This window comes from Myotis brandtii, unplaced genomic scaffold, assembly GCF_000412655.1.
Source record: "Myotis brandtii unplaced genomic scaffold, ASM41265v1 scaffold658, whole genome shotgun sequence".
NCBI lineage: Eukaryota > Metazoa > Chordata > Mammalia > Chiroptera > Vespertilionidae > Myotis > Myotis brandtii.
In genome coordinates, this window is record NW_005370558.1 from 1541450 (window position 1) to 1565510 (window position 24061).

At 57.8% G+C, this 24061-nt stretch overlaps 1 protein-coding gene across 1 annotated transcript in view; it reads left to right on the plus strand.

Moving 5' to 3' along the window:
• Positions 1-22842, plus strand: part of COL27A1 (collagen, type XXVII, alpha 1) — a 161352-nt gene extending 138510 nt beyond the window's left edge. The window contains exons 42-62 of the mRNA XM_014528887.1: positions 872-925; positions 4651-4707; positions 4906-4959; positions 5478-5531; positions 5810-5863; positions 6249-6302; positions 6385-6492; positions 6948-7055; positions 8230-8337; positions 10028-10081; positions 10535-10597; positions 10962-11015; positions 11173-11208; positions 11325-11342; positions 11548-11583; positions 13996-14022; positions 15760-15825; positions 16722-16890; positions 17975-18084; positions 19357-19575; positions 20880-22842. Of these exons, the coding sequence (XP_014384373.1) occupies positions 872-925; positions 4651-4707; positions 4906-4959; positions 5478-5531; positions 5810-5863; positions 6249-6302; positions 6385-6492; positions 6948-7055; positions 8230-8337; positions 10028-10081; positions 10535-10597; positions 10962-11015; positions 11173-11208; positions 11325-11342; positions 11548-11583; positions 13996-14022; positions 15760-15825; positions 16722-16890; positions 17975-18084; positions 19357-19575; positions 20880-21026 (1650 nt within the window). The 3' untranslated portion in view covers positions 21027-22842. The remainder of the gene's footprint in view (positions 1-871; positions 926-4650; positions 4708-4905; positions 4960-5477; positions 5532-5809; positions 5864-6248; positions 6303-6384; positions 6493-6947; positions 7056-8229; positions 8338-10027; positions 10082-10534; positions 10598-10961; positions 11016-11172; positions 11209-11324; positions 11343-11547; positions 11584-13995; positions 14023-15759; positions 15826-16721; positions 16891-17974; positions 18085-19356; positions 19576-20879) is intronic.
• The last annotated feature ends 1219 nt before the right edge of the window (positions 22843-24061 follow it).

Below are 24061 nucleotides of genomic sequence, written 5' to 3' on the forward strand. Positions count from 1 at the left end.
GCAACTCCACCTCCACCACCTCCCACCTGGGGGCCAGCCCTTGGGCCCTTGGAGAGTCCTAGTCGCCCCTGCCCCAGGGAGCACCTGGGCCCACACACCAGGGGGGGGACCATCGGCGGCCAGGCGGGGGGCGAGGGGCTGTGGACAGAGATCCTCCCACTGCGCGCTCTCTGAGTCCTTCCTCTGATGGTGGGTGCCCCGTGTACCTCGCCTCTGCGCTCTGTGGGAGGAAAGAGCCTTGGCCGGTTTTGCATCCAAGTTGGCATCCCTGGAGGCGGCTCAGCCAAACCCACATACACATCTGGGACACCAGGCCCTGCGGCATAGGGCTTGCTCAGGGAGGGAATCAGAGGCTCGAGGAGGTGAAGGTGTGTGCAAGGCCTGGTTTGTTCAGTTAGCGGTGGATCCTGTGTGTGTAAGAGGTCCCCAGGGAGGGGAGGAGCGGGGAGGAGAGCAGGAGAGAGAGGAAAGGAGATGGAAACTGGAAGAGAGGGTGCTGGGGGCCCACGGAGGAATCCACATGTGCGGTCTGACCACGGACTGGGCCAACATTCTGCCCCTGCCCCAGAGGACACACCGCTCTCCCACGGTCTCGTCCATGCCTGCTCCAGGGCACAGAGGTCGGAGTCCTCAACCATCCAAGCGGACCCACCCTTAGAGGCATATCGGGGACCCACACGGCCAGTCTAGGGGCCAGGGCCCAGAGAGGCCCGGGCTTGCTCAGCTGTCACACAGCAAGTTGGGGCAGAGCCAGGGCCCGGCTGCACAGCCCAGTGTCTCCATCTCTGAGTCCTTGTCCTTCATCCAGTCCCTCCCGCGTCCTCCCACCCCCATGCTCTCACCTCATGCCTCGCCTTCTTGTTTCCTGCAGGGACACAAAGGCATCGCGGGACCCCTCGGGCCTCCGGGACCAAAGGGCGAAAAGGTGGGTGTTGGGTTGTGGGAAGCAGCTGCCCCCTGATACCGGGCCGGCGGGAGCAAGTCCCGGGCAGTGTGGCTGGGACAGCACAGATGTTCACAGCAGGCTCACCCCTGCTCACATCACGGCAGCCAGGAGGCAGGAGCCCTCAGACCTACGCCCCACACATGTACGGGGTACGGTCTCTGTGCCCGGCGCCAGAACAAAACAGACCCAGTCCCTGCCCTCCTGGGCTTTCGGTCCAGCAAGTAGAGAGCAGTCACGCAATGACTAAGACTATGAATTCCCTCATCCCCATGCACAGGGGAGCGGGAGCCTTGCTGGGGAATGAGGTCGCCCAGCGGGAGCCAGGAGGGGGCTCGGGAAGGAGCGCAGGAGCACCACCATTTACTGACCACAGAGGGGCACACAGGCGGAGGGGAGGCACGTCCACCCCCACTCCCTTGGCGCCAGATGCCGTAAAGGAGAGGAGTTGTGCCCTAGCCGGTTTGGCTCAGTGGATAGAGTGTCGGCCCCTGGACTGAAGGGTCCTGAGTTCGATTCCCGTCAAGTGCACATACCTCAGTTGCAGGCTCAATTCCCAGCCCTGGTCGGGCACGGGCAGGAGGCAACCTGTCGATGAGTTTCTCTCACATTGATGTTTCTCTCTGTGTGTCTCTCCCTCCCTTCCATTCAATCTAAAAACAATCAATGGAAAAATATCCTCAGGTGAGGATTAGAAAAAAAAAGGAGAGGAGAGGAGTTGCTAGAAGGAACCTTGCTGGTCGTTGTGCCCTGCCCCACTGTGCAGGTGGGACCGCCAGAGGTCCAGGGCATGGGGCCTTGGTCAGAACCCAAGGCAGCGCCACGCTGGCCCTGAGACCATCCTTGAGTCCTATGGTAGCGGCTCTAGGTTCCTTCTTCCTTTCCTTCTTCTGCTCCCGATGGCTCAGCTGGAAGGTCCGCCTGCAGGCGGCCGTGCTGTCTCCTTGCCCCGCTGCCTCCTCGGCCCTCCTTCATTTTGTCAAGTCAGCTCCCCACTAACTACATCCCGCTGTGGGTGAATCACCCTGGCCCGGCTTGCTGGCCAGCTGGCCCATTCTCCTGCTTGGAGAAGAACAGATCTGCCATCAGAGTGAGCCACAGGCTCTGACATCACTCGGGAAACCGCAGGAAGTGCCTCTCGGTTCCCAGAGTCCCTCCTGGGCCCTCACACTCTGGTGCTGGAGGAATTAACACAGACCCCCAAAAGGGGGGGTACCTCTCTGCTCTGGGCCATCGACAGCCCCAGAAGTAGTCCCTACGGCTGCTGGGAGTGGAACCCAAATCCCAAATCTGCTATAAGTCCGCTGGGACCTTGGGTGGGGCCCCTGGATTCCCTGAGCCTTGATTGCCTCATCTGTTAAGTGGGCGGGTACCTTGGGGAGGCTAAGCCAGACATCACCTATATGTCAGCCAGACGCATTTTCTGACTCGCGTGGTATGATTAGTTTGGTCATGCATTGGCCGCAGTGCAACAGGCCTGCATGGGTTTATAATGATTGATCTAGTGTGGGAGCTGCGGAATGATGCCCTAATGAGCTCAAAAATAAAAATAGTAACATCAATGAATAGCCAACCACAGGCTGGGAGGGAAGAGAGAGCAGGGTCCTGGGGAGGCCTGCCCTCTGAAGCATAAGAGCCAAGTACAGCTCTTTCCACAAGATTTCTCCCTAATCCTCGTCCTGACCTCCACCCGGAGGTATCAGAGTCCCACGTGACAGGTGGAGAAACCCAGTCTCCGTGACGCCCAGGGACCAGCTCCCGGTCAGTGGGAAGGTGGCGGGACCAGGATTCAGACCCTATCTCAGGCCAGACCCAGCTTCTCTAGCCAGAGGCAGATGCTTCGATGAGCCAAGATGCTGTTCACTGGGAAGTTCCCTGTGGGATCTGTATCTACGAAGGCAGTGGCAGAGGGGTTGGGGTGATGGGATGAGACCCTGGGAAGAGGGAGAAGGGTGGCAGGGGCTCCCCAGCTCTCTGCTGCTAAAAATGCTTCCCCAGACCACAGCCTCAAGGGGGGGTAGAGGGAGAGATCGCTATAGCTGGCTTTTCGCCCAGACCGCCCCTTGATTTCTGTGTGCCTTTGGCTAAGACCCTTCCTGCCCTGGGCCTCAGTTTCACCATCTGTAAAGTGGGGCAACAGTAGCAGCAGCATAGGGGTGGGTTCTATGAAACAATGTATGAGGCATAGCTCATAAAATGCCTGGCACACAGAACTCACTAGGTGAACGCAGCCCCTTCCCCAAGTCCCCTGTCCAGCTGCCTCCCCCCATAGCGGGACGAGCCCCAGGACAGAGCCATAGAGCGTGGACAGGGTGGAGAGGGAATCCCCACGCCCCGGGCCACCCTCCTGGGTACAACTGGTTCCAGGCCTGCGGCCAGATGCCTCCTGCCTTCCATCTCTGCCCACAGGAGCCACAGAGGCCCCGGGCCAAGGTGCAACCGCCGCCAGCCTCGGGGACTGATTCGTGCCTGGAATGGGCTCCAGCCCCAGGCCCAGCTCCCCTCTCTCCTGCCTCTCGGGCCTCCCCTTCAAGTCCCTGCTGACAGTGAGGGGGCTCAGAGGTGCCCTGACTTGAGTCCCCTGCCCAGAATGTGCCCCACAGGAGGTGACCCCAGTGTTGTCTGCGGCTGGAACATTCTGAGGCCTGAGGTTCTGCCACTTGCTGTTCTGTGTACACCTTCCATGTCGCTGGCATGTGGCGTCCAGCCACCTGTCTGACAGGTGGACCAGGACCCAGTGTGGTCTGCCATGGCCCAAGGACCTCCGCTCTAAACTCCACTTACATCTATGCCACTCATCATCCTGCTCTTATTATAATCAGCAACAGCAATCTTACAGCCATCGACTGAGCCCTACTGTGTGCGGTAGCGTGCTGACAGCTACATGAGCCCTTCCTCCCTGGGCCCTCAGAGCAACGCTGCTAGGCTTGCAATCCCATTTGCAGACAGGACACTGTCTTATGGACAAAATCCCTAAGCTGGTCCCCTGCTGAGTGCCACCTGGGGCAGCCCAGGGCCTTCTCTGGGACCCCCACCGAGGGTAGGAGGTTCATCCTAAAGCTGGTTATTGGCCCCCTTCCTCCCAACGAAGGTTACAGAAAGGGACACTACTATTGAGGGCTGAGTCGCTCTGAGCAGCTCACATCACCTCTCCGTGCCTTCGTGTGCTCATCTGTAGAATGGGATAATAACACTAGTAGTGCCTGCTTCATAGGATTGCTGGGAGGACGCAGTGAGTGCCCGTGTCCGGCCTGTGGCAGTGCCCACACACGCCAGCTGTTGGAATTATTGTCACTCCCTGCTGAGCATCACGCAAGGGTTTCTGCATCATTTCACGAAATCCCACCCCCATGGGTATTTCTATTGCCCCTTCACCCCACACCCACTTCTCAGCTGGGAAGGGGAGCTCCAAGTCCTGTGCAAAGCAGGGTGTGACCACTAGCTCGGAGCTACCTGACCACAGGGAGCTCTCAGCCGGAGGCGCTGGCTTGGGGGTGCTCAGGGGGGATGCTAACAAGCACTCATTTGTGTGCCACAATCTGACCCCACGCCTGCCCCTTCCCTCTCTGTCTCCCACCTGTAACCCTAATAGGCTGGTCTCCATCTCTGAGGGAGACCCTCTCGGCCCCAGTGTGGGTGGAGTGTCTGGAATCGCCCAGACTCACCAAAGCAGGTGGTTTGTCCTAAAGCTGCTTCTGTGTCCACAGGGGGAGCAGGGCGAGGACGGCAAGGCCGAGGGGCCCCCCGGGCCACCTGGAGATCCGGTAAGCGCCCCACCCCCCTCCAACTTTCATCCCCAGGACCAAGGCCAAGGTGGACCCCGGACTCCTGCTGTATGGGGAGGGGGAGGCTGAGCAGGGGTGAGGCTGCTTGGAGCTCCGTAGAGGGCGTGGCCAATGAGGCCCAGGTCAGGCATCCCCTGCACCTGGTGGCCCATTTTTGCTGTTGTCCTTGTCATTCAGGGCCCTGTGGGTGATCGAGGAGACCGCGGGGAGCCAGGGGACCCCGGGTACCCTGTAAGTATCGGAGCGCCCCCTGCTGGCTGCAGTGGGAGTGTTACAGGGGGTGTTCCTCGGCCCCAGGCCCCGCCCCTGGCACGTGCTACCGGGGATCAGAACAACCTTCACCTGGACACAAGCCCTTCCTCCCACCAGGAGTGCCCAGGCTCGAAGCACAGGCCCCTGAAAGAGGGCTCGGGGCGTCAGGGCAGGGTCTGGCCCGAGACCTTTCTGAGGGAGCGAGCGGGGGCCGTGGGGGAGAAAGACCCCTCCCTGTGAGGGCCTCGGCTCCCCATCTGTGCCGGGACCCCCAGCAGGAGCAGGGGCAGAAGCAGGAGCCCAGCCGCGGAATGAATCAGTGAGCACGGGGCCCTTAGCAGGCTCTTTACCTCCCCTCCGTCCTGCAGGGGGGAGCTGAGGCTCAGAGGGACCGTGACACAGGCTAGGAAGAGCAAGGGCTCCCTGGGCTCCTCCGGGGTGAAAGTCGCCCCCTCCTCCAGAATGGGCCCCCTCACCCGTCTCTCCTTGACTTCCAGGGACAGGAGGGTGTCCCCGGCCTCTGTGGAAATGCGGGCCAGCAGGGCCTTCCCGTGAGTGGTGCTTCCTGCCCTGTCCCCCCTCCTGCCCTGAGGGGGGTGGAGCGCTATGGGGGAAATTAAAGAATGGGCCCTTTAAAGCTTAAAGGGACCCTCCCTGCAGGAGGGCCTGGGGCAGCCCATTCTGGTTTCTCCTGCCCTGATCCTGGGGGCACCCCCAGAGCCTGCACCCCCAAACCCCTCCCCACCCCTCCCCCTCCAGGCGGAGACTGGCCACCCTCCCCGGGAGAGAATCCTGGGGCTGCCTTGCGTCATCTCACCTTGGTTTGCAGGGGCATCCGGGACCCCGGGGACGACCGGGACCCAAAGGATCGAAAGGGGAAGAGGTAAGAGGGCTGGGTGTCCACGGGGGAGACCGGGGCCCTGGGAACGGGAGAGTCTGGCCCAAGCACACAGCAAGCAGGAGGCAGGGCCAGAAGGGCCATAGCAAAGGGAGGGAACCGGCCTGGGGGGCTCAGGCTCCCACCAGGAAGCTGCCAAGGCCCAGAGCCCCTGCAGCGGGGACCAGCGAGAGACAGGCCCAGAGCAGGGTCCAAGGCCAGCTCTGCCCCTGGGCCTCCAGGCCAGGCACCCGGGCCCATTTGCAGATTCAGATGCTGAGGTCCGAGAGGTGGAGGGGCTGGTCCATGATCCTCTCGGGGCCCTGCTTCCAGAGCTCCTGGGGTTCTGCACCTCCAGGCAACCTCCATCAGGTGCCCCTTGGTTTTTCAGGGACCAAAGGGAAAGCAAGGCAAGGCCGGGCCACCAGGACGGAGGGGGATCCAGGTGAGTGACCCACAGCCTCGCCTCTCCCACCCACTACCCTTCCTTCCCCAGAAACCCTCAAACGCTTCTTGTGTACCCCCAGGGCCTGCAGGGGCTGCCGGGGCCCCGGGGCGTGGTGGGGAGACAGGGCCCTGAAGGTGTCGCTGGGCCAGATGGGCTTCCAGGCAGGGATGGTCGACCGGGACAGCAGGTGAGCAGGACTTGGGCATCTCCATTTGAGAAGAGGTGTGTGTATGGGTGGGTGCGGGGGAAATGCTGCCATAGGCCATGGCCATGGAGCAGGAGGAGCAGGGCAGAACCCACATACCCAGAAGTTCCCCGTGTGAGCAATGGCTTCATCCCTTGAGACCTGGGAGTGTGGCCCTCCTGACATCTCTCCTCCAGGCCAGCACCCAGAAGGCATCCCCTGCCCAGTGGATGAGCTTCTGGCCTTTAAGATCCCTCCCCTTCCCTACGCTGAAGTCCTCAGTTCCTCTAGCCCTCTGGTCCAGCCATGTTCACACAGAGGGGGTGTGACCTCCATGCTGGAGTTTGACCTCCCTGCCTCCAGCTCCCCCTCGAGTCCCCCCAGGCTTTGAGCCACCCCGCCTCCTCGGCTGCCTCTCCTGAAACATGAGGGATCTTCCTTGCCCTCTTTCTTTCCAGGGGGAGCAAGGAGCTGATGGGACTCCTGGCCCCATGGGTCCTGCTGGGAAGAGAGGAAACCCAGGTGTGGCCGGCTTGCCCGGAGCACAGGGACCCCCAGGATTCAAGGTCAGGCACTTACTAACACACTTATCCCCCTTCACCCTTTCTGCCGTGGTTCTAACTATAACGATTTTGACTATAATGCCGTCATGGGCACCCATGTCCCAGGGCCTGGGTGAGAATGGAGTGCACATTGCCGACCTTTCCCAGAGGCTCCTGTCCAAGCTTCCACCTAACCTAAAGGATAGTGTGTTCAGGCAGCTATAAACACTGCCCTCTCCCTGGCCCTGGTCCTTTAACTCAGCGGTTCTCAACCTGTGGGTTGCAACCCCTTTGAGGGTTGAACGACCCTTTCACAGGGGTCGCCTAAGACCATCGGAAAACACATATATAATTACATATTGTTTTTGTGATTAATCACTATGCTTTAATTATGTTCAATTTGTAACAATGAAAATACATCCTGCATATCAGATATTTACATGATGATTCATAACAGTAGCAAAATTACAGTTATGAAGTAGCAACGAAAATAATTTTATGGTTGGGGGTCACCACAACATGAGGAACTGTATTAAAGGGTCGCGGCATTAGGAAGGTTGAGAACCACTGCTTTAACTGGTTGTTGAGCTGTCCATGGGCGCCCTCTTGTGGGCCTTTGTAGAACAATCGATGTTGTTTGCCACTGGGACCCTCCTCTAAGGCATCTTTTTAAAAAGCTTCCTTAAGGGATTGGGGGGTTTTGGGGGGGAGGAGCCGTGAGTCAGTATGAGCCCAGGGCTAGATAGGAAGGAAGGTTGAGATGAGTGAGTCAGGCATGGCTCTCGCCCTTCCTGAGCTCAAGGTTTAGTTGGGGAGAGAGGACAGCAGGCAGGGGGAGTGGGGGCCTAGGCCCAGGGAGGGTTTAAAGGAGAGGAGGGAGGTGGTTTTCAGGCAGGAGGAGCAGGGTGAGTGCAGGTGTGCGGGTGGGACCTGCATGGTCTGTTGGGAAGAAACAATAAAGAGGAGAGGCCGTGTGGAGAGTGAGGGGAGTGCCAGAGTCAAGAGGCGGACTTCCCCCTTAAGGAGGCTGGAGTTCTGAGGCCCCGCCTGCCCGGCCACAGGTGAGCCCCACCATTCTGAGGTCTCAGCTGACCCTGTGGAGTCACTGTGCTGTCTCCTAGGTTCCCCCTTCCCCTCCCCCGGAACCACCTGGAACCGTTTCCCCCTGTGACTGCTCATTTTGATCTGTTTCCTAAAGGGTGAAAGCGGACTACCTGGGCAGCTGGGTCCCCCCGGAAAGCGGGGGACAGAGGGCGGAACAGGTCTTCCTGGGAACCAGGGGGAGCCTGGATCCAAAGGCCAGCCGGTGAGTGAACCCCAGCAAATACACATGTTCGCTCGCTCACCTGCACACACAAATACTGACGCGCACACACAGACCTGCCTGCTCTGTGACAGGGCAGAGCAGCAGGCTCTCTGGGTCCCAGCTGCCACTCTCCTCCCCTGAGCGGAGGGGGTGGGAGGAGGCTGAGAGATGAGATCTGAGTGGTCCCTTCAGAATGAGGAGAGATGGATCACAACCAGATAAAGAGCCTAACATCGAGGAAAGAAATTGAATCTGTCATTTAAAAGCTTCCCTCAAAGAAAACCCTGGGCTCAGGTGACTTCACTGGTGAGTTCTAGTAAACATTTATGGAAGAGATGATACCAAGTCTGCATAAACTCTTCTCAAAAGAGGAATACTTCCCAGTGCATTCTGGGAGGCTAACGTTACCCTGATGTCAGACAAGAAATTACAGAGAAAGCAAGCTACAGACCAATGTACCTCGTAAATAGATACAAAAATTCTCAATACAATTAAAAAACGTTTATTAAGTATTTTTAGGGAGAGCGTGAGAGTGACATTGATTTATGGTTCCACTTATTTATGCATTCATTGGTTGATTCTTATATGTGGCCTGACCAGTGATCAAACCTGCAACCTTGGCCACCCAACCCGGGCATCTCAATACAATTGTAGAGAAGTGAATCTAAGAATATATAAAAAGAACAGTGCACGATCCATAAAAGGAAATTTTATCAATTTGACTTCATTAAAACTTTTGCCCCTCAACGGGCACTATGTAGAGAACAAACAGGCCACGTACTAAGAGGAGCACAAATCATATGTCTGATAAAGGACTTATATCTCGAATATATAAAGAACTCTCAAAACTCAATAAAACGGAAAGAAGCAGGTCAATTAAAAAGCTGGGCAAAATATTTGAATACGCATATCAAAAGAGATACGCATATGGCAAAAAAGTACCTATGGGAAAAAAGATCAATATTATTAATCAGGCAAATGCTCGTTAAAACCACAATGAGATGCTACTACACACCTGATAGAATGGTGAACATTTTAAAAGACTGACCATGGCAAGTGGTGGCAAGGATGTGGAGCAACTGGAACTCTCATAGGAATGTAAATGGGGAAAACGGCTTTGGGAAACAGTTGGGCAATCTCTTTAAAAACTAAGCAGACACCTACCATATACTCCAGGCCTCTGGAATCGTTCCCACCTGACCTGGAGCCGGTGCATTCCCCAACATAATGGCTGTGTGACTTTGAACCAAGTTCTTGCCCTCTCTGAGCCAGGCTGGTGTGGGACATGCATGTATGACGGTGCATGCACAGTGCCTGGCACAGAGCAGGCCCCCAGCTACTGGGGTCCTTTTAGGGGATCATTCCTTGTATGGGTTGGGAATGGCGTGTGGGTCCTTTCGTTCTCTTCCTGGAAGGCCTGGGACAGGAGATGCTGAGTGTTCTGGAGAGTTCCCCGTGGAATCCCTGAGCTGGCCTCCGCTTTCTCATCTGACAGAGGGCACAGGCTCTTTCCCCCCGGGAACCTAGATTGACCTGGTTCCTAGTTTGTGAACTGTTCATATGCATCGGGTCATCTCACGATAGCGTGGCTAATGTCCCTGGGAAAAGGCAGGCCCAGGGGTCCCGGGTGACTGGCTAGGCACCCTGGTCCTGGCCCCACTCACACCATCTCATCCTGTTCTCCCCACAGGGTGACTCTGGCCAGATGGGCTTCCCAGGAATGGCTGGCCTCTTCGGACCCAAGGTACAGATCCCACTCCACACTGTTCCTGTTGGGGTCCCGTCCATCTACCTACTCATTCATTCTGTCAACAAGCTTTTCTCGAGCACTTACACGGCCAGAACCACGCATGCATATCTTGTCCCAGGGACTCACATCCCAGCCAACCTGGGTTCTGAGCCCAGTTCCACCATTTACCAGCTGTGTACCTCAGGCCAGTCACTGGGTCTCTCCAAGCCTCAGTTTCCTCATCTGAAAAATGGGCATAATAACAGTAGAGGGTTGTTGTAATAATTAAGTAAGACCAGAGACGTACACCACACAGCCCTGAGCCTGCACACCGGTACCTGCTTCATAATTGTGAACTTTGTTACTTTGACAGAGAGCCAAAGGTTGGCCAGACCCCAGGGGTTGGGGAAGCTGTTGGGGCCCCTGAATGGACACTGGACACAGACAGACTTCTTCTTTCTCCCGCAGGGCCCCCCTGGAGACATCGGCTTCAAAGGCATCCAGGGGCCTCGGGGGCCTCCTGGCTTGATGGTGAGTCCCCTCCCTCTCTGTCCCAGCAGGGATAGTGGCCCCAGGTCTAAGGCTGGCCAGCCATCAGCTGGGCTCTTTCAGTCTTAAGCCCCTCTGCCCACAGTCTTCCTTTCCACTTCCGCACCTTTACCTATGCCGTTCCTGCCAGCTGGGCTGCCACCCTCCCCGCTTTCACCTGCTCCCCTCACCCCACTCTTGTAGCCCACCCCAAGGAACATGGCTCAGGAGGTGCATGGCCTGGCCTTTGTCCAAGGAAGTCTCCATTCTGTTCCCTTGGGACACGCACAGTGCCCTTTACCCTCCTGTCGTGTGACTATTCCCCGGTCCCTGGGATAAGGACACACAAGCCTTTCTCTCTCTTTAGGGAAAAGAAGGCATCATCGGGCCCCTTGGGATCTTGGGACCTTCAGGACGCCCGGTATGTGCAGGAGGTTGGCCAAAGACTGCTGGTTCCCCTTGCCTTCCTGCTTCCAGATTGTCTCTGTTACCTGGGGCTAGCTTGGGCCTCAGTTTCCCCATCTGGGAAATGGGGCTTCCCTCTGAGCCCTCTCTCATGGGGCCATTGTTTATTGCAGGGTCCGAAGGGCGACAAAGGCAGCCAAGGGAACATGGTGAGTGGATGGGCTGGGGGCCGGGCTACAGGGATGGGAGTGGGGAGATTTCCAGGGATGTGAGCACGGCTCAGCCAGGTCTCCTAACTCTCTCTTCCGCTTCTCTCTCCATCCAGGGATTGCAAGGTCCGAGGGTGAGTGGGCTGGGGTGTGCGGGCCGCTGGGTGGGGGAGTGGGACTGGGCAGGCACTCTGGGTTCCTGGGCCCCAGTCATCCCATCTGTACCTATCGGTGCCAGGGTCACCATTGTCCCTGGGTCTTAGGTCGGCTCCAGGAGCCCCGGGTGGGGAAAGATGGAAGGCATTTGACCAGGGCCTCACTGTTCTCCTCTTCCTCCAGGGTCCTCCCGGCCCCAGAGGGCGACCAGGCCCACCGGTAGGTAACTGCGTGCTCGGTGCCCATTGGACTCTGGGGCCGGGGGTGGGGTTCCTTTGAAGGAGACCCAAGGATTTGGTGGCAGGCGCTTGTCTTGGTTCTGACTTCGTAAGACTCATGAGCTTCTTGTACTGCACAGACTCTAGGGGAGAATAGACCAGCCCTGTGGGGCCGGCCTCCGGGGGAGTGTAGACCAGCCGGTGGGGCCGGCCTCCAGGGGAGTGTAGACTAGTCAGTGGGGCCGGCCTCCGGGGGAGTGTAGACTAGTCAGTGGGGCCGGCCTCCGGGGGAGTGTAGACTAGTCAGTGGGGCCGGCCTCCGGGGGAGTGTAGACTAGTCAGTGGGGCCGGCCTCCGGGGGAGTGTAGACTAGTCAGTGGGGCCGGCCTCCGGGGGAGTGTAGACTAGTCAGTGGGGCCGGCCTCCGGGGGAGTGTAGACTAGTCAGTGGGGCCGGCCTCCGGGGGAGTGTAGACTAGTCAGTGGGGCCGGCCTCCGGGGGAGTGTAGACTAGTCAGTGGGGCCGGCCTCCGGGGGAGTGTAGACTAGTCAGTGGGGCCGGCCTCCGGGGGAGTGTAGACTAGTCAGTGGGGCCGGCCTCCGGGGGAGTGTAGACTAGTCAGTGGGGCCGGCCTCCGGGGGAGTGTAGACTAGTCAGTGGGGCCGGCCTCCGGGGGAGTGTAGACTAGTCAGTGGGGCCGGCCTCCGGGGGAGTGTAGACTAGTCAGTGGGGCCGGCCTCCGGGGGAGTGTAGACTAGTCAGTGGGGCCGGCCTCCGGGGGAGTGTAGACTAGTCAGTGGGGCCGGCCTCCGGGGGAGTGTAGACTAGTCAGTGGGGCCGGCCTCCGGGGGAGTGTAGACTAGTCAGTGGGGCCGGCCTCCGGGGGAGTGTAGACTAGTCAGTGGGGCCGGCCTCCGGGGGAGTGTAGACTAGTCAGTGGGGCCGGCCTCCGGGGGAGTGTAGACTAGTCAGTGGGGCCGGCCTCCGGGGGAGTGTAGACTAGTCAGTGGGGCCGGCCTCCGGGGGAGTGTAGACTAGTCAGTGGGGCCGGCCTCCGGGGGAGTGTAGACTAGTCAGTGGGGCCGGCCTCCGGGGGAGTGTAGACTAGTCAGTGGGGCCGGCCTCCGGGGGAGTGTAGACTAGTCAGTGGGGCCGGCCTCCGGGGGAGTGTAGACTAGTCAGTGGGGCCGGCCTCCGGGGGAGTGTAGACTAGTCAGTGGGGCCGGCCTCCGGGGGAGTGTAGACTAGTCAGTGGGGCCGGCCTCCGGGGGAGTGTAGACTAGTCAGTGGGGCCGGCCTCCGGGGGAGTGTAGACTAGTCAGTGGGGCCGGCCTCCGGGGGAGTGTAGACTAGTCAGTGGGGCCGGCCTCCGGGGGAGTGTAGACTAGTCAGTGGGGCCGGCCTCCGGGGGAGTGTAGACTAGTCAGTGGGGCCGGCCTCCGGGGGAGTGTAGACTAGTCAGTGGGGCCGGCCTCCGGGGGAGTGTAGACTAGTCAGTGGGGCCGGCCTCCGGGGGAGTGTAGACTAGTCAGTGGGGCCGGCCTCCGGGGGAGTGTAGACTAGTCAGTGGGGCCGGCCTCCGGGGGAGTGTAGACTAGTCAGTGGGGCCGGCCTCCGGGGGAGTGTAGACTAGTCAGTGGGGCCGGCCTCCGGGGGAGTGTAGACTAGTCAGTGGGGCCGGCCTCCGGGGGAGTGTAGACTAGTCAGTGGGGCCGGCCTCCGGGGGAGTGTAGACTAGTCAGTGGGGCCGGCCTCCGGGGGAGTGTAGACTAGTCAGTGGGGCCGGCCTCCGGGGGAGTGTAGACTAGTCAGTGGGGCCGGCCTCCGGGGGAGTGTAGACTAGTCAGTGGGGCCGGCCTCCGGGGGAGTGTAGACTAGTCAGTGGGGCCGGCCTCCGGGGGAGTGTAGACTAGTCAGTGGGGCCAGGCCTCCGGGGGAGTGTAGACCAGCCGGTGGGGCCTGGCCTCCGGGGGAGTGTAGACCAGCCTGTGGGGCCAGGCCTCCAGGGGAGTTAGACCAGCCGGTGGGGCCGGCCTCCAGGGGAGTGTAGACCAGCCCAGTGGGGCCAGGCCAGTGGTCGGCAAACTCATTAGTCAACAGAGCCAAATATCAACAGTACAACGATTGAAATTTCTTTTGAGAGCCAAATTTTTTAAACTTAAACTATATAGGTAGCTACATTGTTATTAACTTAATTAGGGTACTCCTAAGGCTTAGGAAGAGCCACACTCAAGGGGCCAAAGAGCCGCATGTGGCTCGCGAGCCGCAGTTTGCCGACCACAGGGCTAGGCCTCCGGGGGAGTGTAGGCCAGCCCGGTGGATCCTCTCATGCCGACAGCCCCTGTAATCTGACAGTCCCCAGAATCTAGCCCCGAGTCCCTGTCAAATGCTGACCCGGCCTCTTCTTTTCCAGGGTCCTCCAGGGAGACCTATCCACTTTGTAAGTCAGAGCGCATTCTCTTTTGTCTTCCTGGGTAAAGCCTGGGGAAGGGTGGGTTGGCAGCTGACCCCGGTTCTGGCCACAGGGGCTGGAACCCTAAGCTGGGCCTGGGAATGCCTGTGTCCTTTGGTCACTCCATATTGGACCCTGAGCCCTGAAGCCACAGAGGCAGGAAACCCAGACTTTAGCAGGGATGTGGCACTGACTGTGACCCCAAGAAGGCACTCCAGCCACCGGCTCCTGGGTCCTGGTGGTACACTTGGTACAGATCGGCTGATTGCTGAGGATTCTCCTATATCAGATACTGAGTCCCAAGAGAGAGCAGGTTGGGGGCCCTGTGTGCCTCTCTGGTGGGGACTCGGTCTGTCTGAAAGCTTGACCCCGCCCCAACCACTCTCATGAGTCCTCCTTCTTTTACCGCTGCACCGAGTGACTGTTAGATTCAGGCCCTGACAGGACCAGGAAGGGGCCCAGGGGAAAGACTGAATGGAGCAGAACCCTGGGGCCCCGAGCCACTAGGAGTCTCTGATCTTTCTCACCTCAGCTTCTCCTTGGCCTCTCCCTGGACCTTCCGCTAACCCATCTCATCAATAGGAAGCCAGAGTACAGAGATCCAGGAAAACCACTTCCCTCAAAAAAATGAGAGGATTTTGAATTTTTTAATACTTTTAATCAATTGAATGCTTGTTATATGCCAGGCACCATTAGTTAGAAGTGCTTTTCATATATTAACTCATTTATTCCTCTCAACACTTCATTATTAGTGTTATTATCATGCCCATTTCCAAGATGAGATAACTGAGGCAGAGAGGTTAAGCAACTTGCTCTAGATTGTGCAGTTGATAAGTAGCAAGGCTGGGATTTGAACTTGAGAAGTACTAGCTCCAGAGTCCCTGCTCCGGACCCCAATCCTGGGCTTCAGATTCTGCCCCTCGCTGTCTTCATGGCAAGATGGCAGCTGTGCTTCTGGCAAGCCCGGGGTGAGCGTCGGACGTCCAAGTGTATGTTAGACAATTACAGTGCGAGCCAACGGAGAAACCAGGGGCTGTGGGGACATAGAGGAAGGGGCGGAAGCATTAGGAAAGCGTTCCCACTGCAGCTGCCATCTGTAGGGTGAGGGGAGGGCAGGACTGCTGACCTTGGGACTAGATGACTCTTTGCTGGAGTGGCTGTCCTGGGCATTGTATGATGTTTAGCAGCATCCCTGGCTTCTACTCACTAGATGCCAGTAACACCCTCCACCCTTCAGTTGTGGCAGCCAAAACTGTCTCCAGGATTGTCAAATGTCCACTAGGGGGCATCATCGCCCCTGGCTGAGAACCAATGGAATAGGAGGGAGCCAGATGGAGCATTGGAGGGAGGAAGAGTATTCTAGGGATGGGAGCAGCATGTGCAAAGGTCCTGTGGCTAGATAAAGCATGGCATTTAGGACTTAGAAGTATGGTAGTGTGTTGTGCACAGAATAGATGTGGGAGAGAGGAGGGCCAGAGGCCACAGCACTCAGGCCGGGTCTTGTAATCATGCTGAGGAGTTTGGACTGAATCCTGAGGGCGAGGAGCTATCAAAGTGCCTCAGGGAAGGGCATGGAAGGGCCAGACTCTGTTTGCATGGGGAGGAAGGACAGAGTTCCACAGAGGGCCTGTGCCTTAGCCAGGACCTTGCTGGGAGGGTGGGGTGGAGAGCGGGCGCTCAGACCCTGGGGGTCCAGGATGCACACCCCGTCTTCTCCCTGCACAGCAACAAGATGACCTTGGGGCAGCTTTCCAGACGTGGATGGACACTCATGGAGCACTGAGAGCAGAGGTACCGGCAGGAGCCCTGCCACGTGGGATTCTTTCCCGGGGGAAACAGAAATAATGTGTGGTCCTTGCCCCACCCACGTGGCCTGCACCGAGCCCTTCACAGCCCCGGCGGGCATCTCACCACCACAGGTGGGGAGGGCGTGGCTGAGGCTGGGAGTAGCTGGCGACACAGCCACGGTCACACAGCCAGGCCCGGAGCCCTTTTTCCTCCCAAGCCCTCGCAGGGTGTCAGCGTTCTTGCTGGCCCAGCGCCCACAGCAGCTTCCCACGGCTCAGGCCACAGTCTGCCTGGAGCAGGAAGCTCGTGGCCATCCCACAGGGCTCAGCTAAGCCCCCGGCCTGGGGTCATCTCAACTCTGGGACTCCAGGCTGAGAAGGCGCTTGGTGCCCTCTAGTGAGACCCCGTCAGGAGTGCCCTCTGCTGCCTTGCCTCCTTCCCAGTGGGGAACTCACCCCCACGCCCGCCAGCTCAGACCTCCTACCTGCATTCCCATTTGTCCTGAGCTGCATGCTGGGAAAGTCGATGCCCAGTCTATTCTCTGGGGGCCTCACAATCCAGGGCAAAGGGCAGCATGGATGAGCCCATTATTTTCCTTCCATGGGGGGTACGAGGGTCAGGGGAAAGACCTCCACCAACCCCTTCTGGAAGGATTTGGGGCCATTCCCCAGCGTTCTGCACACCTGGCTGCCTTGCTCATGGACACCTGCCCACCGCTCCTCTAGAGCCTCTAAGCCCCCATGGCAGCACCCCCCCCCAGTCCACCCCTGGACCCCAATTTCTTTATCTAAGTAGAGTAGACCCAACGCCTGCTCCAACCATGCCCCTGGGGCTGTGGAGGCTCTGACCTCGAGCTGAGCCAGGACCTCAAGGGGCTGATGGCTCTCTCCTCACGGCAGGTTTCCAGCCATCCGGACCGGCTGGTGCTGGACCAGGGAGGGGAGATCTTTAAAACCTTACACTACCTCAGCCACCTCATCCAGAGCATTAAGACCCCCCTGGGCACCAAAGAGAACCCCGCCCGGGTCTGCCGGGACCTCATGGACTGCGAGCAGAAGATGGCAGATGGTACGGGGGCCTGTGGTCTGAGGAGAGCACTTCCTGCCCGGGGTGGGGCGGGGTGGGATGGGGCAGAGGGACCCAGGGGGAGCAGGGCGAGTTTCTGTCCTCAGAGAGATGGCACAGGGCCAGTCACTTACTCAACCAGCAGTCGCTGAGCCCCGGTGCCAGGCCTTGTGCTTCAGAAGGGGGTGAAGTGGGTCCCCCGAGGAGGGTCCCATCCTTCCGGAGCCTACAGATGTCAAGCAGGGACAGTCCGGGACGGGAGGGGGCTGCGCACCTCATCCGATTCCCTTCTGTCTGTGAGCTAATGTGGCCCCTGGAAGGACCATGGCTTTGGAGGCAGACAGACCTGATTCGAATGTAGGCCCTGTGAGCTGGGCAGCCACCACCCCACCCTGAGCACCCTTCCATTCGCTGCCCGAGAAGGCAGCCAGGGGCCGGGTGTCCCACTCTTTTGCTGCGACACCTGTGGCTCCCTCAGACGCTCAGTGGGGGAACCCGGTGCCAGCAGAAGGGGTGGGGGCAGGTGCAGAGGGAGTAGGGCAGGTGCAGAGGGGGTGGTAGAAGTGCAGAGGGGTGGGGGCAGGTGCAGAGGGGGTGGAAGAAGTGCAGAGGGGATGGGGGCAGGTGCAGAGGGGATGGGGGCAGGTGCAGAGGGGGTGGAGAGCCATCAGCCCCTTGAGGTCCTGGCTCAGCCCGAGGTCTGAGCCGCCACAGTTCTAAGTTCTCTATACTTGGGGGACATCTAGGGGTCCCCCAGCCAACCTAGGAGGATCACTCGCCTCCATGGAGAAACCATTCCACTACATCATCCCTAAATCTCTTGGGCAAGTGGCTCAGCCTCTCTACCTTAGTGTCCCCGAGGGAAAGTGGACATTTCTCAGCCACAGGTCTTGTGCTCAGCTGGGTGCCCCTCCAGGGGCTCTGCTCAGAGATCTGTGGCTCACGAATCCCTTTTCTGCTCCCCCGTCCCTGACTTCATATCCAAGTGGAGCACAGAGGTCACAGGGTGGGGGGGGGGGCCCACCTCAGAACCAAGCCCTGGGCTCCTTCCCACACACATACACCACCACCCCATTGCTTCCTGCAGGCACCTACTGGGTGGATCCAAACCTTGGCTGCTCGTCCGACACCATTGAAGTCTCCTGCAACTTCACGCATGGTGGACAGACGTGTCTCAAGCCCATCACCGCCTCCAAGGTACCCGTCTGCTCCCGGCCCCCGACTGGCTGCCCGGGCCACAGCCCAGCCAGGTTTTGGTCTGGCTGCCTGGCCTTGGGGAAGTCATCTCCCATTTCTGAACATCAGTTTCTTCACCTATAAGTTGAGGATGAATTGTTTTAAATCCAAAACCCCTTGGATGTGTCTGATGCCAATGGTTCTCTCTTCAAGTAGGACTTTTTGCCTAATACCTAAAGCAGCGTCGTTGGCCAAGCTGGCCTGGCCTGGAGAACCATGAGCTATCAGCACAAAACAAGTCAGGGTGCCGCTCCCCGGGGACAGCCGCCAGGACTGTGTGTGCAAATATTAAATGAATGTTCACTGCCCGCTTACCAGGTGCCCATCTCTGGGCTGAGAATTTTAGGTGGCTCAGGGCAACTCAACAATAAGCCAAGGAGGGCAGTGGCAGTGTGACCACTCCCCCACCCAGAGTTGGAGAGTCTTCAGGAGCCAGCTGGTCAACCAGTTGAGTCCCTGCCAGGTGCCAGGTGCTGGGATTCAACACGAAACACAGCAGCCTCGCCACTAGCCCCACAGCCGGAGCTCACGGTCCAGCAGGCCCTTTCCCCTCTGACTCTGACGTGGCAGAGGAGTGAGGCCCGAGTTGGCCCCTGGGTTGGCAGCGGGACTGCCCCTCTGAGTCTCCACCCCATGGGGGACAATGAACCTCTGTGGGGTGCTGATCAGAGACGGCGCCTTTGAAGTGCGTGGGGTCAAAACTTACGTCAGGTGCTCACGTTACAGACACACAGACCCAGCTGTCAGTGCTCGCACTAGAACCACTGAGGCCGTAAATCCTGTCCTATTGTCTGTGGTCAGGTCTGGCGTTTCTACCCCATCCCACCCCTCAGGGATATGGAGACGTAGGGTAGGAAGGGCACTGCTCATTTCCTCTTTACTCTGAGAGCCTCTCAATCTTGGGCAAGATCCTCTTCCTCTCTGGGCCTCTGGGTCCCAGCTCAGCTCCAAAGACCCCCGTCCCCTACAATGGAGAGGGGAGTGGGTAAGATTGCATCGGGCCCTTCACAGCTCCGACTCTGGCTTTGGCTCTTTCTTTCCCTTCCTTGCTGCTCCCTGGCTCTGGACCAGCTCAAACAGACCTCAATTTCCCTGTCTCTTAAGTGGGCACACGTCTGGGAGCATGGTTGGGAAATGTTACCAGGAAAGTTTACCCCTGAGAGCTTACCTTCTGAGAGCTGTGGGCATCCCAGCCAGACCCGCCCCCGCCCCACGGCTGTGTCTCCTCCACAGGTCGAGTTTGCCGTCAGCCGGGTCCAGATGAATTTTCTGCACCTGCTAAGCTCTGAGGTGACACAGCATATCACCATCCACTGCCTGAACATGACCGTGTGGCAGGAGGGCCCCGGGCAGGCCCCAGCCAAGCGGGCAGTTCGCTTCCGGGCCTGGAACGGGCAGATCTTCGAAGCTGGGGGTCAGTTCAGGCCTGAAGTGTCCATGGATGGCTGCAAGGTAACTCGGAGCCCCCACAGGCCCCTCACGCACAGACCAGTGGGAAACAATTTTATACTGTACTATATTAGTATGATACATATAATTTTTACATTTGTAATAATTTTATTGCGACAGCTTTATAAAATTGCTGTTACTCACCTTCCTCTCTGGGAACCTTCTGAGGGAAGATCTGGGCTGGTAAAAACTTTACGGGCTGGTAGATATGGTACTTACTTGCAAGGCTGCTTATAGGAGGATGTACTTCTACCATCTGCCCCCGTCCTGACCGGGCTGATTTTTTCTCTTAACATTTTTGGTTATTTTCAAATGCCTAAAACAGAGTAGGTTGTTAGGGAAGAGAGAGATATAAAGTCAAACAAACCAGTGTCACAAGATTAATCAAAACTGGTAACGAGCGTGTTGGTTTCCCCACATCCTCACTAACATCTATAATAATAAAAGCACAATATGCAAATCGACCAAATGGCCGAACAGCAGAACGACCGTCCAGACGACCATGCTATGACACCCGCTGGCGCCAGGCCAGCCAAGGCAGGTGCGATGCAATTGGTCGGGGCCTGGCCATCGCCCCATGATCACTGGGCAGAGAGAGGCCCAGGCCACCGGCCGGCAGAGCAATCAATGGTGGGGGGGAGGGGGGCTCTACGATCCCACCAAAGGGGGAGGCCCAGGCCACCAACCGTTGGGCTGCGGCAAGTGACGGGGCCTCCCTCTGAAGGGCACGATCCATCAAGGAGCCCCGGCTGGGTGGGCAGGGCCTACCTCTTTGGGGTGATCTATCACGGGACTCCCAGACTGTGACAGGGTGCAGGCCAGGAGCCCTCGGGGGATGTCCAACTGACGTGCTCGCCAGCCGTGAGCCCGGCTCAGGGGGCACATTGACCACCAGGGGGCAGCTCCTACGTTGAGCGTCTGCCCCCTGATGGTCAGTGCGCATCATAGCAACTGGTCGTTCCTCCGTTCGGTCTGTTTGCATATTAGCCTTTTATTATATAGGAGGATATATAAATCCAAAGCCTTAGAAACATACCTATCTTCTGATCCAGCAAATCTGCTTCTAGCATTTGTTCTGTGGAAATAATTACAAATGTGCACAAACGTTGAGTACAGTGACACTCATTACAGCATTGCTCATAAGCATAAACATAGCTGGAGCAATCTAAATGGACCAGTCCGGGCGGGTGCTCTGGGGAAGTACCGTGTAGCCATCAGAAACCGCGAGGAGAGATGCCGGGGAATCACGTGAGATGGACGAAGAGGCCCGTGGTGGACTGTGTGTCCTCTTTTCCTTCTGCCCTCAGGTCCAGGATGGCCGCTGGCAGCAGACGCTCTTCACCTTCCGGACCCAGGACCCCCAGCAGTTGCCCATTGTCAGTGTGGACAACCTCCCTCCTGCCTCATCAGGGAAGCAGTACCGCCTGGAAGTTGGACCTGCGTGCTTCCTCTGACCTCTGACCTCCTGGCTCCTCTAGGCCTGGAGGCGAGGGAAGAGGAGTAGGAGGAGGCAAAGGGAGGGTACTTAGGGGCAGGTGGGCCCAGGAGAGGCAGGTCCCCTGCCCGAGGGTCCTAGGGCGGGCCCCAGATGTTGTCTGCCCAGTAGAAGGGGCTGGGGGGTAACAGGGAGTGGGGTGACCCCAGCACAGCTCCAAAGACCAACCAAAGAGCCAGCCTGAGCCAACTGGGCCTGTCTCCCAGCTCCGCGGCCACCCCTCCCTCCCCAGCTTCCTGCCCAAGCAAGAGCCCCACGTTCCAGCCAGCTTGAGGGAAGGGGGCAGCTGGTCCCCGCCAGGGAGCTTCGATGTGCAATATTAGAGAGGAGACATGAAAAAAGGAGAAAAGGAAAGAAAGAACTATATATATTTTATTTAAACAAACACACAGGAGGTGCGTTACTATTCTTTTCACCTGGGAAAGAGGTGAGAGGGTGAGAGAGAGCAGCCGGGGGTGGGAAGCAAAGGAAGCCGAGGGAGAGGAGACCCTCCCCTCGGGGCTGGGGGCGCCCACGTCTGCTACCTCCCACTGTGGAATCGCTGGTGCTCGCAATCGTCTCTTAGTGTATGTGATTTTTTTTTTTTTTACGAAAAAAGAAAAAACAAACCCTATTTAAGATTCTGAAGGTGCTACCATTTTTGCCACAGACTCTGAAGAAACGTTTTGATGTGGGCTCTCCTCCACGTTTTTCTCTCTCCTCCAAAGGACAAAGTTTGGGGAACTTTTAAATTCTCCTAGCATCACTCATGTGCTCATCCGTAATCTGCTAAGGAGGGGGGAAGAAGAAAGGAGAAGAAAAAAAAAAGCAAAAGCAAAACACACACACACACACACACACACACACACACACACACACACACACCCTGCCAGAAACAGAAGTAGTGAGATTTGCCTTTTAACTTACAGACTTTGAAACGTTTGTCCTCTAAAGCAGGGGAGGCCTGAGCATGAAGGATTCTGACCTAACCCTTCATGGTCCCAGAGGGGAGTTGGGCCAAGGATGCACTCGGAGGATGCGATGTAGACGGGAGGATCCTGGGAGAAGCCTTGACCTTGAAGAAACGGTTACAGGAGCAACGGTGGGTAGGCTGGCCTTGGAGGTGGAAGAGAAACATGGAACCATCTCCCGAAGCCACATACCACCCACTAAGATCCTCCCTCCCAGGAGCCTGTCCCCTCAAGACGCAGCCATCACTCTTGCTTTTTTAGTCATTAAATCCCATAGGAACACAGCGTCAGTAGCTCCCCGTGTACACGTGGGCCGAGGAGAAGGAATACCTACGGGAACCTTGGGGTGCGGCATGATAGGGATATTCAGTGCCACCTGAATCGCCTACATCAGCGAACCAGCCAGCGCCCGGGGCGGATCCTGAGGTTATTTTAACAGGAATTATTTTTATAGAAGGGGAAATTTTATGTGAAAGTCTATTTGTCTTTCTCTCAAGTTGTGTCTCTTGGGGAATTGGATTTGATTTGCATTATTTAATACCTCACTCTGGCCCACCCTCCCCACTGGTCCCGTCCCACCTGCATCCCTGGACCCCGGCCCCGCCCGGAGGCCTCCCGTGGAAGGGCATTCCGCAGCCGCCGGGCCTCGCTCAGCTCCGTTCCCCACGCTGCCATTCTCGACCTGGCCCCCCGTCTCGTCCTTGGGTTTTCCTGCTGTCCCCCTTTATGTCTCTGTCCACATGTCAGTGTTAAAACCCCCGTGGGTCCCGTCTCTCCTTTTCCCTTCTGGATTTTAAATAAATATTTAAAACTGAGGCAATGGAATGACTAATCTGTGGCCGTGTACTTCTTTGAAAAGCCCGGGGAAGGTGTGTGGCAGGGCTGGAGGGTGGGGGGAAGGTCCTCAGGGGGGCACCCTGCTTCTGCCGCTTCCCCCAGTGGAGGGGGGCCAGGGCGAGAGCTATTATGGCACCTTAGCGGGAGGGCTGGCACCGAGAGTGAGAGAGCTCGGTTTCTCGGGGTGAGCGTAACACTCCCCCAAACCTGGTAGCTTCAAACGGCAGGAATACATTCTCCCGGGGCTGGAGGCTGGAAGTTTGAAATGAAAGGACTGGCAGGGCCACCACCCCTCTGCCGCCTCTCGGGGATGGTGCCTACCCGGTCCAGCTTCTGGTGGCCCCAGGCATGTCAGCGCCTCCCTCCCCATCCCCACAGCCACCAGACAGCCTCTCTCTATTCACACCTTGGTAGAAGGACAGCAGTCCTCTGGGATGAGGGCCCACCTGGTCTTACCTGGATTCCTTCGGCAAAGACCCGATTCCCCGGGGAGGCACATTCACGGGTAACGTAGTTAGGATTCCGACATATCTTTTTGGGAGACACAATTCACCCTGCAACATACAGGGAGGAGGGGTGCTGAGTTTAACACAAGCAATTCCTTCTTTTATTTTTTAATCTAGTACAATCACGCATAACATAAAACTCACCATGAATGATACTCCGGACACTCACAATGCTGTGCAGTCACCACACTGGGACACGCCTATCCCTGTTGGGCCCCATGTGCCCTGACCCTCAGTTCAGAGTTTTCTTCCTTCGCTTGTTTCTCCTCCTCGGGGACCTGGGAGGGAACAGAACTTTTCTGTGCTTATTTAGGAGAAAGAACAAACCACAAGCAGTTGAGTTCGTATCTGGGATTTTATGTTTTAAAAACTAGCGATAGCCCTAGCTGGTTTGGCTCAGTGGATAGAGCGTCAGCCTGTGGACTGAAAGGTCCTGGGTTCAGTTCCGATCAAGGGCACACGCCAGGGTTGTGGGCTCGATCCCCAGTAGGGGGCGTGCACCTATCCCTGTTGGGCCCCATGTGCCCTGGCCCTCGGTTCAGAGTTTTCTTCCTTCGCTTGTTTCTCCTTCTCAGGGACCTGGGACGGAACAGAACTTTTCAATGCTTAGCAGTTGAGTTCTATCTGGGATTTTATGTTTTAAAAACTAGCGATAGCACTAGCTGGTTTGGCTCAGTGGATAGAGCATCGGCCTGCAGAAT